General features: G+C 40.8%; 1 protein-coding gene across 1 annotated transcript in view; it reads left to right on the top strand.

Annotated features, from left to right (window-relative positions):
• GPC3 (glypican 3) overlaps positions 1 to 16,308 on the top strand; it is a 354,530-nt gene that overhangs the window by 23,817 nt on the left and 314,405 nt on the right. Inside the window, exon 2 of the mRNA XM_004685819.1 lies at positions 7,400 to 7,561. Coding sequence (XP_004685876.1) covers positions 7,400 to 7,561 — 162 coding nt within the window. The remainder of the gene's footprint in view (positions 1 to 7,399; positions 7,562 to 16,308) is intronic.

Raw genomic sequence — 16,308 nt, 5'->3', positions numbered from 1 at the left:
ATGGCACAGTTATTAAATTAAATATGACATTTAAAGTTTCAAAAAAATGCTTGGTGTGTGTGTGTGTGTTTTTGGTTCATTAGTCGAGCAACCTGCATTTAATCCTTTGGATAATTGTTATAGGCATCTATTATTTTCCCCACAACTCATGAAGCAACTAGTTTTGGATATCATTTATTCCTTTGCTTAATATTACTTTAAGAAAAATATCACATTATTTTTAGCACAATGTACCTCTGTTAGCAAAAAAAAAAAAAAATTATCTGCTATTCATAAAGCAGACCATGGCAATGAAATGTGTCATATCATCATACAAATATATATGGAAAAGATTTCAATTTTCATTGTTACTGAGCCCTGACGATTCGTTCTCTTCTGTTGCTGTTTGAATATGTTTTTTTTAACTTATAAAAGTATAAGGATCAAGGTCTACATTCATATTTCTTCCACTCTTTAATGTGTTTTTTAATGTGATTTTTGACAATTTATAGTCATTAGCTAAAATTGCAGTCTAGTAAAATAACCAACATATAGAACATAATAAAGGTAATTAGAGAATCGGAGGACTGCAAGTGACCTTGGGTTATTTAGTCCATTTCCCCATTTCAGGCTGTAAGACTAATCTTTCCAAACAGCGCTCTTCATCATATTATTCCTCTGCTTGAGAACCAACAGTGGTGTTTTCCTACCTGCGGGTCAACCCGCAGACTCCTGTCTGCATTCAAGGCCCTTCAAATTCTGACTGATCTTACTTGATGAGTTCGCTATGCCCCAGATATTCTGCTTTTGTGCAGAGAGGTTAGTCTTGCCCCCCTGCAGCACAGGTACCACACACATTTCCTCCTGTCAGACCCTCCAAGTTCTTCCCATTCTTTCCTGCCTGGATCAAGCCCTACCTCCTCTTGGAAGTCTTCTTTGACCCTAAGGAACCTCTTTTAAACATTCCCTTATTTGACAAACCATCTCCTATAGCACTGTAAGATTCTACCTTGTTGAGATGTAATCTGCAAACAGCACACCCATTTAGCAGATATTTGGCTTGTGGCTTGTGTTAGGGCCTGTCCCACATAGTTGTTCTCCTTTGAATGAAGAATGTAATGAGTTTTTGACAAATGTATATGCACCTGTGTAACCAGAACCTCAGTTAAAATATAGGCTACTTCTGTCATCTTAGAAAATACAATGTATGGTTTTTCATCTACTCACACTAACATTTACTGTTCTTTTATTATTTTTGTGTGTAAAAGTCTGATGTCTTAGCATGAATTTTTCATTTGTTCATATGAGCTTTATATAACATACATTGAATGCTAACTTTGTACCAGAAAGACTAAGGTCTTTTCATGTATTATCTTACTCGATCCTTGCAGTAGCTCTGTGAGGTAAGTGCTTTATTAAATGGGAGCACCCCCGTGTATAGATATGGACAAAAAGGCAAATAGAGGTTAAATGACCTACCTGGGCTTGCACATCTAGTCAGGGTGAGACGATGACTAAATTATAAGCCGTTTGACGAGAGGGGTCATAAGTAGTTTTGCTCTTTCCTGTCCAAGAGTGTATCCAGGCCATTAATACTTTCTGACTTGGAATAAAATGCAGTAGAACTAACACCTTTACACAACCCATACACATTGTTCAACTGTCCTCTTCCAATTAAGGGCAGCACTCAGGTTTCAAACCAGGTTGACAAGTGACTGTGATGAGTCGATGACTGTGCAGTTAAGAGGAATTAAAGCCCAGTCCTGTGGGCGGTGGTTAGGGAAACCAGGAGTGGTTTGAAACATCAAGTCCTTGAATGGGGTCAAAAAGAGAGCAAGAACCCGTCCTAAGTAAAAGCATCTCTGGTGGGGGGCGAGAAGGCAAGGTTACTAGTGGCCACACAGACCTGCCCAGACACAAATTGCCATCAGGAGGGTGCCTTTTGAGATCATTTGTGTTTTAGTCTCTAGGAGGGGAAGCACGTAGGAGGGTAAAGGTGCCCAATCTGGATACACACGGGAATAATCTCCAGAGAAAAGCATCCATAACTAAAATAGCTCTTTTCTACTGCAAGACTCAGTTGGCCCCAATGTACAAGCAAGAAATTGTCTCCAAAGAATTAGAAATAAATTGCTTCATGGTTCCTTCATGTGGAACATGTATTTGTGTATCTTCAAGATGTTTGGAAGTTGATTTTGGTGGCATTTTAAAATGTTTTTTTCAAAGTTAGGAGTACAGATGTAAGAATTTCGGGATCATCTGTCTCCACTCCATTTTTAGATCACACAGACACAAAGGGTTGTACCAGTGTTTTCAGTCTGCAACCATCGTTCATTTGGCAGTGTTTGTGCTAGACTGAATGGGATCGCCGAGGTGTCCCCAGAGGAGCTGGGAGTCATTTTCTGCTCTTCAGGACCTAAAAATCTAGGAAAGGAGATTACAGTAGGAAGGTACTTTCTAATCCTCCAAAATAAATGGGAACTATCAGTCCTGTAATAGCTTGAGTTATTTATTTATTTAGCATCTGGGAAGGCAACTTAGGAAGCCTTAAAGGGTTCAAACTTCTGGCTTATTTGAAGAGTCAATGGTCCAGTCTCCTTATCTCCATCCCAGGCCTTACTGCTTGTCCTTATTTCCATTTTCCAGCTGAATACCAATTTTACCAATAAATAAAGAAAGAAAATAGATGAAAAGAGCCCCACTTTGGTGGCTGGGGCCCATGAGTACTTCTTTCCATTAATAAAGGGTCTTTTCCTTTACCTCTTTTGTGCCTGGTTTACCTAAAGGATGTCTGCTTTCATTCATAGAAGTGTGTACCAGTTCTTGGGGTACTTCCCCATTCACTTACTCTTGGTTTTGCGTTTTCTTCATCCCACTTGGGATTTAGTTCTCAGAATAATTCATTTGTGCAGTTGAGATGGATTGTCCTCTAGATTCTTTCATCTTTCTGTTTTCTCTCAGGCGTGTTCAGGCATTGAAATGGTTACATGTCATCACTGGCATTTTACTCAGGCATTTCTAGCTCTCCTGGCCCACTTTGTTCTCTGCTGTCTTATGCGGGGGCTTATTTTAAACTAGTCTCTGAGTTAGGAAATTTACTTAAACATCTTCCCCTTTTGCGTCTATTTCTCTCCTTTATGATTTGGGAATCCTGAATTCTTATCAATTTATAGATGTTTTATTTCCTCAAACCCATAGCTAACTCTCAGCCTCTGGATATTTTGTACCAGGATCATTGATTAACCAGTTGGGGATAACTGTGGAGGATGATAAATACTCTAATATATGCATTCTTATATTTGGGTGTCACATACACTTTTCAACAATGATATCTGACATGTTTACCCAAAAGTTCTTATTTGAGGTTTTACTCCTTTAAAGATTTTTGGCTAAACTGATTCTGGCAGTCGTGGGAGCTTATGCAGGGATGACTGGGGCACATTTGTATGCTCTAAGTTAATTTGTGAATTATAATTTCAAAGACGGAACAAACTGATGTCATGATCATTCACAGAGACACTCCTGGGCTTCTGTAGGTACATTGAGTGGTAATTTGTTATCTTCTACGATCGAAGCAACTCACCACACTCCACTGAGAAGAGCCCCGACTCCTATTATTTTAGAACTCTCACTAGCTGGGGCTGCTGGGAGTAAACAAGGTTCTAATAGTCACCGGCCAAATAAACCATTCCTGAAAACTGGAAGTCGTCACCCACAGAAATTTAGAAACACAAAGGATTTTATCTATAACATTTGATTTTATGAACTTACTCAACTGCAGATATTTTAAACACACACTACTTTGACATTGGTTTGCCAGGAAAATCATAAAACCTTGCTAAATGGACAGGAACTTGGTATATCTTGGAGTATCTGCTATACAGAATTTTTCATTTCTATACATGTATCTCAGCCAATCTTGTTTAAATCTAAATTAGCCACTGTACCCCAGGGGGACTTTTTCCTTTCTTGGTCCAGTAAACTGCATCAGTTTCTACTCCTGGAATAGTATTACATTTTGTAACCTCATGTAGCAAGAACACAGTGAGCTAGAACTCACTCTGTTTTTTCTTTTTCTGAACATAATCATAAAAGCCTTTGAGCTTAGACCATATTTAAAATTGGTTTAAGGCTTGTATATGAGATTGACATTTATAGGAGATAAATCTGAACTCTGTGTCTCCAGACCCCAAATTGTATTTTGACACATTAAATATCACCTTTCTATCCAACACTATAAATTTCAGTGCCGGATTAGGTTCAGTGATATGTATTATCTGTGCTCTCCTTTACGACTTTTGTCAGTAGCTCCCTTGAGGCAGGGAGTGGAGGAGTGGGTGTGAATATCTGGTCTCGGACCATGATGTCACATGAGGCAAAAGCTGATGAATTTCATTCCTGAATTACGAAAGGGAAATGGGGGCACATAATTAAGGCCATGGTTAATTAAAATTCCTGAGGAGATAAAATGTCATAATACAACATTTCCCCCCCCCCTAGTTATTTAGGTAAGCTCTTCCCCTCTATTATTTGAAACCTTGGTTGTTGAACAGCTGTCTAAAATATCTGAAAATTCTCCAGCCTTTCCTCAATAAGGCTTGATGTTTTCTATCCAGCCTTATTTGCTATAGGCCTTGTGGGGTTCTGGGGGAGTCATTGCTATATCTATCTCATCATTCTAGCTAGTTGGGTTGCTTCCTGCACTCATTACTCCATACAGTTGATAGATACCTATCACTTCCGGTAGTGAGCTCCTTGGGGCAAAGTTCAAAGTTGTGCCTTCACCATATAACATAGGACTGGCACACAAAAGACCTGGAAGACTGGGTCCTCTGAGGAGCAAATGCCAGCGTGACACTTAGGGATGCAAGATATTGGGAAATCTCTATGAAGGAAAATAAGCAGGGAGCTGGAAGATGACCAGAAACCCATCAGATTGTGGTTCAGGAGTGACCTTTGTGGAGGAGAGAAGGAAAGAAAGTTGAGTTAGGGAGAATCTTAGACTGTAGTGCAGTTTTAAGACTCTTGTCAAGGTCATTGGGGAGTCCTCAAACCAAAATTCCTGTCAGCAAAGTCCTGACTCTCACAGGACTTAGCATCTTTACCATGCTCAGTCGCTGGCTGAGAGCAGTCTCTAGGGATGTGGCCTCTCTTCAGCATTGTGAATGCAGAACAGAGCAGCTGGGACCATTAGTCAGCCATACTCAGAAGTAGGGGTCCTGAGATGCACGCTCTCATGGGAACCACAGAAGGCAGCCAATAGGTGCCTATTGCAGTGAACGTTTGAGTAAGAAGGGGAAGGATATTGAATTTAATATTCATTGAACTCTAATATTTACTAGTATTTGTGGAGGAAATAAAATCATGGAAATATCCTTCACTTCCCTCAAATGGCACTTCCCTCAAATATCACCTCATGAAGGCAACCTTCCCTAAACCTTATATAAATAGAATTGTCCCCAAAATCATATTTGCTATCTTCCTTCCTTTGTTTTTTAAGCATTAAAAAATTCATTTCCCCCCTTTTTCCCCCCAAGACTATTTATTTATGCATACAGAAATGTGGTACAGGCCAAGAGGTGCAGGGGCAGAAACAGAGTGGGGAACAGGACAGGTTGATTTACTAAAATGAACTGCTGAGGGGCGCAGCGGGTAAGGCAGCAGAGCTCTGCTGCGCCATGTGAGTCACCCCCCGGGTGGGGATTGAACTGGCACTGAAGAGGCCACAGCGTGGCTTAGCTTTGCAGTGCAGTGCTCCAACCTGCTGCATTACCAGGTAGGACCCTAAGCATTAAAAAATTTAACAGATTTATTAAAGTGTAATTGACATGCAATAAACTGCACACATTTTAAGGGTATGATGGATACTTTGACATGTACACAGCCACTAATTAATGACCACAAAATAATGAACATATCTATTATTCTCCCAAATGCCCTAATTTCTTTGTAATCACTCCTCCCTCCCAGCCTCTTCCTTGCGCTTGTACCCACCACCAGCAACCACTGAGCTGTTTTCTGTTGCTACAGATTGTCACTTTCTAGACTTTTATATAGATGGAACCAGAGATTATATACTTTTTGTTGTGGCTTCTTTCATTCAGCACAATCTCTTGGTAATTCATCTATGTGGTAGCATCTATCAGTAATTTATTCTTTTTTATGACTGAGTATGTCCCATCATATGTATATATCAGTTTTTCTTATTGTTTTCTTGTCTTTGTAATACTTATTGCCACCTGATACTTTATATAAATACATATATATAAATGGAAATATGTTAATTGTTATCTCTCAGTAAATAAGCTCCATGTGGGCAGTGGCTTTGTATGCTGCTATATCTATAGTGCTTGTCACTGTGCCTGATAATTATTTGTTGAATGACTCATATGCTTTCAATGCCTTCACTTGTCAGTCACACATATGCTGATGACTTGCGTGGATGCAGAAGTGTGTTGAGTTATCAATAAAAAGCTGAAAATGACAAAGGCTTCTATCATTGGGAAACTTGGATGAAGATAATTACCTGAGAAACTACACAGGAGATGTGTGTGCGTCTGTATATTGAGTTCAGTTGGGTATACTGAATTTAAGATTTCCATAGATAATAGTTGAAAATGTGGGGAGGGCTGAAGGTTCATTAAAACAAGGGAGGAGGAGAATGTCTTAAGCAGAGGGTTTGGTGAACTGTGAGGGATGCTAAAAGGGTCACAGTGGATGACTGAGAAAGACATTCTGACTTCCTAATTTTGGAGACAACAAAAAATAAAGGGCGTTCTGCACCTGCATCTGAAGGATGCATCTGAAGGAAGTTAATGATGAGACACCTCAGGAGTTTAGAGGACAAGATGAGGGAAACATGTGTGATAAAGCTAGAATGTTGGAGTTGGTAAGGGATTTTGGTTATTGCCTAATCGGTAACATTGTTCTCTGGATGTTTCCTTTGTGAATCTTGCCCAGACCTTTATTGCATAGCTTTTATACAATATTGATGCTTCAATCATTTATCTCAAAAAGCAACATTGGTTGACCAGAAAAACATTTCATTAGGAAATCAAAGTAGAATTTTGGAAATTGCTTCTTGTTTGTGTTCTTATCCATAAATTATAATAAAGAAAATAATTGTGGGAGTGAAAATTGATCTTTTAATAGACAAATCCCGGTGTTCAATGACGTATACATGGTACTGAAAATTACTTATGCAAAATTTGTGTCAAAGTTAGGCAGTTAATGCTGATGGTTATTCAAAAAGTATCAGTAGTAAGGATAATTGGCAGAAAACAGGGATAAACACAAATATTGACTTTTTTTTTTTTTTTTTTTTTTTTTAAAAAGCATTGTTTTATCCTGCTTGCCTGTGGTGTGTGTGCATGTGTGAGTCCTTCTGCTTACTGAAACATGAAAAACTTGTTTGTTTCAGGATCAGATTTGCAAGTATGTCTCCCCAAGGGCCCAACGTGCTGCTCAAGAAAGATGGAAGAAAAATACCAACTAACAGCACGGCTGAACATGGAACAACTGCTTCAGTCTGCGAGTATGGAACTCAAGTTCTTAATTATCCAGAATGCTGCGGTTTTCCAAGGTGAGTTCCAGGGTTCATTTTTAGATGTGTTGCTCAATGGCATCATTACTTGGGCCCTGACCTTTCAAATCTAAGTCTAATTTATAAATTACCATACTCACACTAATGCTGGATATACAAAAACTACCTCGTGAGAGAATCTGGTTAAGAAAAAACAGAAGCTTCATCTCAAGTTTTTGGAAAGGTGGGTATTTTCAAACATCTGTTGTCCACAGACATTCTTTTCACCTATATGTAAAGACTGCAAATCCCTGCAGAGACAGCTCCCCACTAGCCCATCAAGACTTGTTGAAAAAACAACTAAGTTAGGTATTGTGAAGCATGCATGAACTCCTTCTGACCACTGGGACCATTTCCGTCTAAGAGGAAGAAACTGGCTTAATGGACCTACATTTTGTCACTTGTGTGTTTCTTTTTCTCTCTGTGTGAATTTTGCTCCTTGTTACACCCTGGTGACTGTAGAAGAAGCTGTTGTACTGCAAAATGGTAGGAAATGACATTCTCTCTTTTGAATTTGAAGGACTGTCACTGCGGGTTGGGGAGGAGTATCCTCTTGATTCAAAGACCGAGCTAATGATGATGATGATTGTGGTGGCGGCAGTGGTGACAGCAGGCACTTATATAGCAATATGTGCTTGACATATATTAATTCACATATATTAGCATGTATTAATTTCAGTGCTTTATATAGATTAACTCACTTAACCCTCACAGTAAACTCTATGGAGTATTAGTCGCAGTACCTCCATTTTATGGATGAACACCCAAGCTACAGCAGAGTTAAGTAATTGCCCAACCTCCCACAATGACAAAATGGTAAAAACAGGATTTGAACCCAGGCAGCCATGGCCTCAGAGCCAGTGCTTTCCAACGACTCTGTATGCTGACCCCTGGGTGGAAAAATTAATGGTGGATATCGGGGCATTCTTCTGTCCTTCCTGTGGCAGGTGGAATGAGCAGTTTTTTTCTTGCCCACAAAGACAGCACTGGGGTCATATCAAAAAAGAACATGTCTTACTACTTGATATTCCAAATCTCTAGATTTATGGCACCTTTATAAGAATTAGCTTCTTTGAATTGGTAGGGGGGATGATTATAGCTTATTTCATGTATTATAATGAAAATCATGGAATTAGCTAAGAAAATTATTCAAATTAGCTAATAAAACATACATTCACAATAGTTTCTTGTGTCAGAGTCCCGGGGGGTATTGGGCTGATAGTATGAAGTACAATATATATAAGCTTGAAACACTTGTTAACTGATTTATGCAGTCAGCCTCTTGTGAAGAGTTTGTTGAGACTAACAATTTGGCAATCGAATGAATAATTTAAGCTGATTTTAAAAATACATGTACCATTCATGTACTTTTTAGATTGGTTTTGGAGCCGATCTGCTGGCTGAAAGTGGAGTGATAAGAAGTGATGTGACATGAGAATTGGGTTGCAGCAGAGAGCTCAGTCTTACTCTTTGGGGTGTCATGGTATGTGTATGTGTGTATTAAGAATAGAGTGTTTTGATTTGTTTAATTCCCACAATACCAGGCCCACAGGTGTCATCTCACTACCATTGCCTGTTGGAGTGGGTGGAACGGGCCGCACTGGCCTTTGTGCACTAGACTGTCCGTCTGAGGACTTTGGGCATTGGTGCTCACATTGCTGTTGAGTCCTACACTTTGCATATTGTGTTTTCTGGGCCTGCAGTGGCACAAGAGTAGGAGAGAAAGGAAGTTCTGGCCGGCTTCCAGACATGGCTGCTGTATAGAGCATGGAAGTTGAACAGTGGGTTGGGTGGAGTGGGGGAAGCGTGGAAGCTGCTCCTACTGTTGTAGCTTCTCCCTCCCCTCCCCCTCTCTGTTTTGTACCCCCCCACACAGAAAATTCATGTTTTCTGATTTCTCAAATTGTAGGGTCAAAGGACAATGCATGCACAGTCACGTGGAGATGACTTAATGACGTCTGGACTCGTGCTGGTTCCCTAGTCTTCCTTATTTCATTCTCCTATTCTTTTCCTGCCTCACATTTAGAAAAAATACCCCCCATAAGACGAGAAACCATAGTGCTTAACCACACTGGTAGAGTCACTGCCCCAGTCCTTTCTGTAGCACTCATTTGAAGAGTCAAGACTTCAGCTGGGACCTGTCTGTGCTGATACTTTGCTATTAATTACAAAAAGAGAGAGCACCCAGTTCTTTCTTCTTAGGACTATTTACTGTTCCCCTGAATTGAAATTGGGGGCACACTTCCCCCACTTCAGTTGATACCTCCTTCCCAAGTTTCCACTAGACTGAACTATACTTGGCTCACATGCAATTTGATGAGGGTGGCTTTTGTGAACTGTTTTCTCCACATGGAGTTGAAGGAAACTGATCTTGGCCTAGATCCACCATCTCTTTAAGACTCCTTCACTTGTCCACTTTGGGGGTAGTAAAGCAGTGACTGTTTTGTGTAAATATGTGCACAGTTCTGCGAGCAATCCTTACTGCCTCGATTTGGATTTTATGTGTTCATTTGCAGGAAGCCTTTGCCCTCATAAATGAGCCTGGGGCCCCTTGCTACAGTGGTTGGAGTGCTCTGTTGCTAATGGTGTTTTGATAATGATTGAAGCATTTAAAAAAAGTTGTTCTTTATTTTCAATCTTTGCATTGCCTCGTTTCCTAAATTTAATTTACTTAGATGTACTTAGCAAAATGGGGCAGCACAATCGTTTTTTGTTTCTGCTTAATTAATTCTTTTGGAAAACTCCCCTCAAAGTGGATTTTTTCCTTTTTTTCTCTTTCTTCTCCCCTACCTAATAATAATGATGATGATGATAGTGAAAATTTATTAACTGTCTACTATATAATACTCACTTTTACATAATTATCTCATTTAATTTTTCCAGCAGCCCTGAGTTTCATACTGTAATTATCTCCATTTTACAGATGAGGAAACTCATTGATGCCTCAGCCCTTTCAGAGCCATTGTGTGACATGGTTTTCCTTTTTCTTAGTTTGCTTGAGGTAAAAATTAAGAATTGTGAAGTTGTAGGATTTTTGGTCCTTGAGAAGAAAAATGGAAGAGTTCTAAATGATTTTTTCATCTTTCTAGTACCTCCATACCTTCAAGCTATGAGTTCTGTTTCCTTTGTGAAACTTCATCGTAACTTTCCAGTAAGTCTCAGGAGATATTTGGGGTATGTCCAGGTCTTCTCTGTAGGCTGGTGATTCCGGTCTTCCCAAAGTTTTTACTGACTCTGAGTGAGAACAGACATGCAGCAACGCTTTGCTTTTCTGGAAGCTGCCTCTCTTATAGTTTGAAGTTTTTTTTTTTTTTTTTTGAGAGGTGAAATAATAGCTAAGCAGAAAACACCTTTGTGTACCTAAGGCACCATGGAGCTCCTGTTTGTGTTCTTCACGTATCTGTAGGTTCCCTGAGTCCCTATTCGTAACCTACCACTATTCTAAATTTATGTACAGTTGGCTCTGGTGTCAGAGTAGGTCCAACAGCTGATGTTCATGAGGAGAATTGTGAATCGATAAGGAAAGGTCAGATGTTTGCTATTTTTTTTTCAATATTTCCATTTTAAATGGCTAAAAGAATTTTTGGTGCTTAAAGGCAGTGGAAGAAGCACTGGATTAGGAGTTAGGAACTCTTAACTGTGAATCCTGTCTGTATTTATAAGTTTTATGGTTTGGATGGCTATTTAGACCTTAACGGCTCAGTTTTCTCATCTGCAAAATGGGGACATTAATTGCCACCCTGCCTACTTCATAAAGTCAGTGTATGTTTTTTAAAAAAATTACTTATGCATATTAGAACTGGGGTACAGTTTAGAGATGTGGGGTTAAGAGGATTCACCAGAGACAGAGTGGGGAGCAGAACAGGCAGACTGATGAAGTACACTGCTGAGAAGAGATGTGGGGGTAAGAGGATTCACCAGAGACAGAGTGGGGAGCAGAACAGGCAGACTGATGAAGTACACTGCTGAGAGGAGCAGTGGGCGAGACAGGAGAGGTCTGCTGTGCCATGTGGATCACTTCTCTGGCTTGGGATTGAACTCGTGCTGAAGTGTCTTGAGGCCAAGTTCATAGTGTTGTGCTTTCAGCCAGTTGCGCCACCAGGAGAGCTCAGTTAATATATGTTAACTTGAAACTGGTTATGGTTAACTGTTAACTGACCTGAAAACTGTAAAGCTACATATGCACTCCCGATTCCATAGATGACTTATACATGTGGTCCACTCTTAGCCAGCTGATGGCAGATAGCTCTTAGACAAAGTTGGAGTTTATGATGTCCTTCAACCTTGGCTGCTTACAGACGATCAGACAGCTCCAGTGCACGGGTGAGAGGGAGCACTTAGGCAGAGGATGCTTTGAAAGAAGGATTTATTTTGTGCTATCTTAGATGAGATGCTCTGCTGTGTGAAATGTCATTACTTCCAGGAGCAATCCTTTCTTCAGCTTCCAAAGCTTCTCTTCTGACCCTTACCTGCTATAGTTCTCACACAAACAAACAGATCAGCAAGGGTACCTCGTGTTTAGCCCATATTTTCACTGAACTTTCTGTCCCACACTATGACAGCAGAGAGAAGGCAAAAACGGGCCCATGTCTAGAGATGGCCAGTTGATCTTCATGCTGCTTTTCAAGGCTTCTAACACCCACTTTCTGCAGAGGCGATGAAATGACCTCTCTGCATGGGGGTGGGGTGGGGGTGGGTGTGGGTGTGGGGCCCAAGCTTCTCCTTTTGCTAGTTTTTTGTTTCCATCTGCTCTTGGCAGTTATTCCTCCATTTTTCCTCTGTCAGATTTCTGTCTCTCCCACTCCCCCTAAATAAAATTGACCTTGGTTAGAGCGCCCTTTTCTATCAGCTCAGAGCAATTTCTGCCATCATTTCTGCTTGAAATAACTGTTTAGGGACATTATTCAAGCAAAGCTTTTTTCCCTTCACAGTTAACATGTGACTAAATAATTGCTTGAATGTTGATAAACATGTTTTTGAGCTTCAATCATTTGTTAATTTAGGTTTTATAATGTAGTGTGGGTTTTAAGTGACTCCTGAGCAATTGTTCTCCATTTCACAGCCCCCCCCCTTGATCGGGCTGCCAGTTGTCCTGCCCCTGTCCCAACTCTGGGCTGTGCCCCACTGAGTCCCCAACTCAAACTACTGGGCCATTCTGTGACAACACTTTTCTTTGACAACATGTACAGAAGAGAAGAATTATGTTGCTGTCTAATCAGAGCTTAATTCATTCACTAGGGCTAACTATGAAAACGTTAACCCGAGTAGAAGAATTTTAGGAACGTAAACCATGACCATGAATGAGGTTATGTATCCTCAGAAATATAAATTATTAATCAAATCACTCATCTGTACAGCAAAGCTGTAGTAATCCCATTATAAAAGGGCGAATTTCTCATCACAGCCCAGAAGATGCTGGGTTTAATTAGTGTGCTTTTATGGTGGTGACTCAAAGAGATAGCTTGGTTACAAAGTTTAAAAAATGTGATTCTTTATTTATTAGTGCTATTGGAAAAGCAATTGGAAATTTGGTGTTTCATGTCATTTTGCTTTTAAACTAAGAACTTTTGGATCCTCTTTGGTTTCAAAATTCTGTTCTTTTAGTAGTACTAGAGGTTGGGGGGATTATAAACTTCACCTGTGCTCTTTTATTGACATAGAAAAGGCAGTCATTAGACTGAGAACTGTTTAATAAAGACCTTAGAAAAATGACCCAGTGTGTGAGTGGAGACTGTTCCAGGGCCTATCGTGAGGGGCGAATATTATGCAGGTTAAACAGGGCTGTGACAGCATCCCTCTAGCTGCCAGCATTGCTGCCCAGCGGCTCACTAGTGGTCCCAACAAAGCAAATTAAAGGACCTGGTCCCTGCCCTCTAGAAGCTTCCAGGAAAGTACCATTTTGACCTACAGTGACAACTTCCCACCCCTCCCCCGACTGGGATTTGTTTACTTTGTGAAAACATATGTTCCTCCTCCTCTAGCTGTCTCACTAGTTGTAGTACCTGAGAGCTGGGTGATGCGGCATATGTTTGAGAGATTTGAATTCTCCTGTCAGTAGCGTGGAGGTAGAAACAATTTTCCTTTAAGCTGGAACTGGTGACGGAAGTGAAAAGCCCCTTTCCTCTGATTGACAATGAGATGCTTCCAGGCCCAGCGACCTACCCTTGCACTCCTCCTTTCCCCTTACTGCATCTTTTCAGTCACCAGGTCTTGCATTTCTTTCAGACTTCCTCATGTTTTTCTCCTACCTTCCACCCGCTTGGCCCAAGCTTGTCTGTTTATCACATGTGGATGCCTTGTAGCTCTGTCCTCTGGTGATTGTCCTGGGTGCCATCAGCAGCTCACGTCTGGACTTGGGTTTCATCGCTCTTGTCTCCTCCTTTGCTTTCCCGCTGCAGCAATGAAGTGTGAGGATGAAGAGGACAGTTTGGGTCTTTTGGAATGATTTGGATGAGTCTGGGTGGGGAAAGGTAGGAGATAAATGACTGGTGTAGAGAAGAGAAAGCTGGGATTCTGAAACTACCTCTCTGAACATGTACAAAGCTAGCAAGAGAGGACTGAAAACTGCTCAAGTGTGTTATTTGTATCATCTCATCTAAACCTCACAACAGCTGTGTGAATTTGGGCCTCACTTCAGTGCTGAGGAAGTAGAGGGTTGGAGAGATTAAGTAACTTGTCAAATTCTACAGCCAGTGAATGGCAGAGATAGGATCTGAACCCAGGAAGTCCAGCTTCAGATCCTGTGCCCACCTTAGTCACGGACCCCGAGGATTTTGTTTCATGGTCGAGCATGCTATCCCCAACTCTAGTTTTCTTCCTTATGAGGAAGAAATACAGTTTGTTATATTTAATTTGAAAACTGAGCTGGAACCAAACATGTCTGAAAACAAGGTTTATGGGGAGGATTCAGAGATAAGAATGAACTCACGCCAAACCTTTGAGTAGCTCAGATTTCAGAACCCAAGACATTTATACACGAAAAACTTGGGTACACAGCATCCAAGAGAAATGCTGTAAGAGACAGTTTAGCAGTTTTCTATGTGGTGTATGGTGGACCCAAGTTTTGTCAGGCTCAAAGTTTGTGCAATTTGGGGGCCCCTTTTAAGAAAAAGGAGGTTAAAAATACAAAACACCCATACCTCTTTTGGGAAGAGGCGTGCCAGTTTGGGTTCCAGTGGCTTAAGCTTTATTAGCTTCACTGGAGACACGCCTTTGTATGGGAGGTGGGTTCGAGGAGATTAATTCCAGTGCTAGGGTTGATAGTTTCCTAGAGAGTGCCTATAGGAATTCTTCACACAGGTGCGGGTCTTGATCAAAGCCAAGGGCAGGTGAGGGAGTTAGGTAAGTCAGTAACATCTTTTTTGAAATTAAAATGTAAGCATTATTAATTGCCTGCTTAATGCCAGCCATTCTCACACACACACACCCATCCCCCCAACCCCGCTGACCAGTCTTCCCTCATGGAAAGGGTAAAACAGGTAGGTGAGAAGCACAGTGGCACAGAGCCACAGGCATGTGATCTGGCTTCAGGCACAACGAAGTCCTATGTGTGAGCTGTGCTCCTTCCTCTCTGTGTGACCCCTTGCAAGTCACTTCTTTTTGAGTCCCTAATTTAAAAGGCTTAACTCAGATTGATGGCTGTGAATATGCTGATCTGTAAGACTCAGAGGCCATTGCTTTTGTTATTTCCTGCTGTAAGTTTACAAGCAGCAGAGTACTTGAGAAATCTTGGCTTTGCGGTGTTGTCACATGCCTGGAGCGTTTTTAAAAATGCTATTTTGGCTTTAATATAATTAATATGAAAATGCATTAACATACCTATTCATAATCTTATCACTCAGAGATAACTGCTTGCAACATTTTTATGTGTTTTCTTCTTTTCTCTCTCTGTGAGTAAGTGTATACTTAAAACTACATAGTATACAGCTTCTAAATGGTCCCCTAGTGGTCTGAATGAGTTAATGTAGCTTCGAGTTCTGTCAATGGCAAACTGATTTCATTGGGTTGCATTGGAGAACAAAAATGTTGAAAGGAAACCATGATGCTTCCCTCCTTTGATTGAAGCATTTTAACATTAGTACTGAACCTGATTAACTCACATTTAATCATCAGATCAGAGCGGGTTCTATTGTAGTCCCTCTTTAGGTCTCGTTTTCCTTTCTAGTATCTATCAAGTTCATAATGATGCATGTCTGATTATTTGATGAACACGTGTCTCTTTTATCAGAGAATTAGCTCTTTTCGGGCACCCCTGCATTGCCCGGTGAGATAGTAGGCACTCAGTAACTGTCTGGATGAACACACACACACACAATTTAGATAAGTAGTATTAAGAGGAAGAGTTTTCCAACTCTTCTGCCTCTGTGTATCAACTATCACTATAGAAAAGATAAGCCCCGTTGCCTGCAGCGTTTCCCCAAGGTTTTAAAGTCTACTCACATGTCAGATCTTCAAAGTCTGCATGATGGTTCCTGCTTGCCGGCTGAGATGGACCTCACCTCTGCCCACACCTCTGCTCTGCCTTTGCAACGACCCCAGGCTTGCTGGTTGTATTTTCTCCCAGCCTGACCTGCCTGTTCACAGAGCATGGGCATGGGTGAACATGGGCTTACACCTTGTGACCAAGAATCATGGGAGGGTGACACTTGTCTTCATGTCCAAATACAAGCTCATGTGTCATTCCTGGTTACTGTCAACATTAGAAAGCAATAGAGCAAACTGTTTTACAATGTTCTTTATTTACGATA

Source organism: Condylura cristata, unplaced genomic scaffold, assembly GCF_000260355.1.
Source record: "Condylura cristata isolate star-nosed mole 26May11 unplaced genomic scaffold, ConCri1.0 scaffold00019, whole genome shotgun sequence".
Classification (NCBI taxonomy): domain Eukaryota; kingdom Metazoa; phylum Chordata; class Mammalia; order Eulipotyphla; family Talpidae; genus Condylura; species Condylura cristata.
The sequence above is the reverse complement of the archived record's forward strand: the minus strand, read 5'-3'. Positions and strand labels throughout refer to the sequence as shown.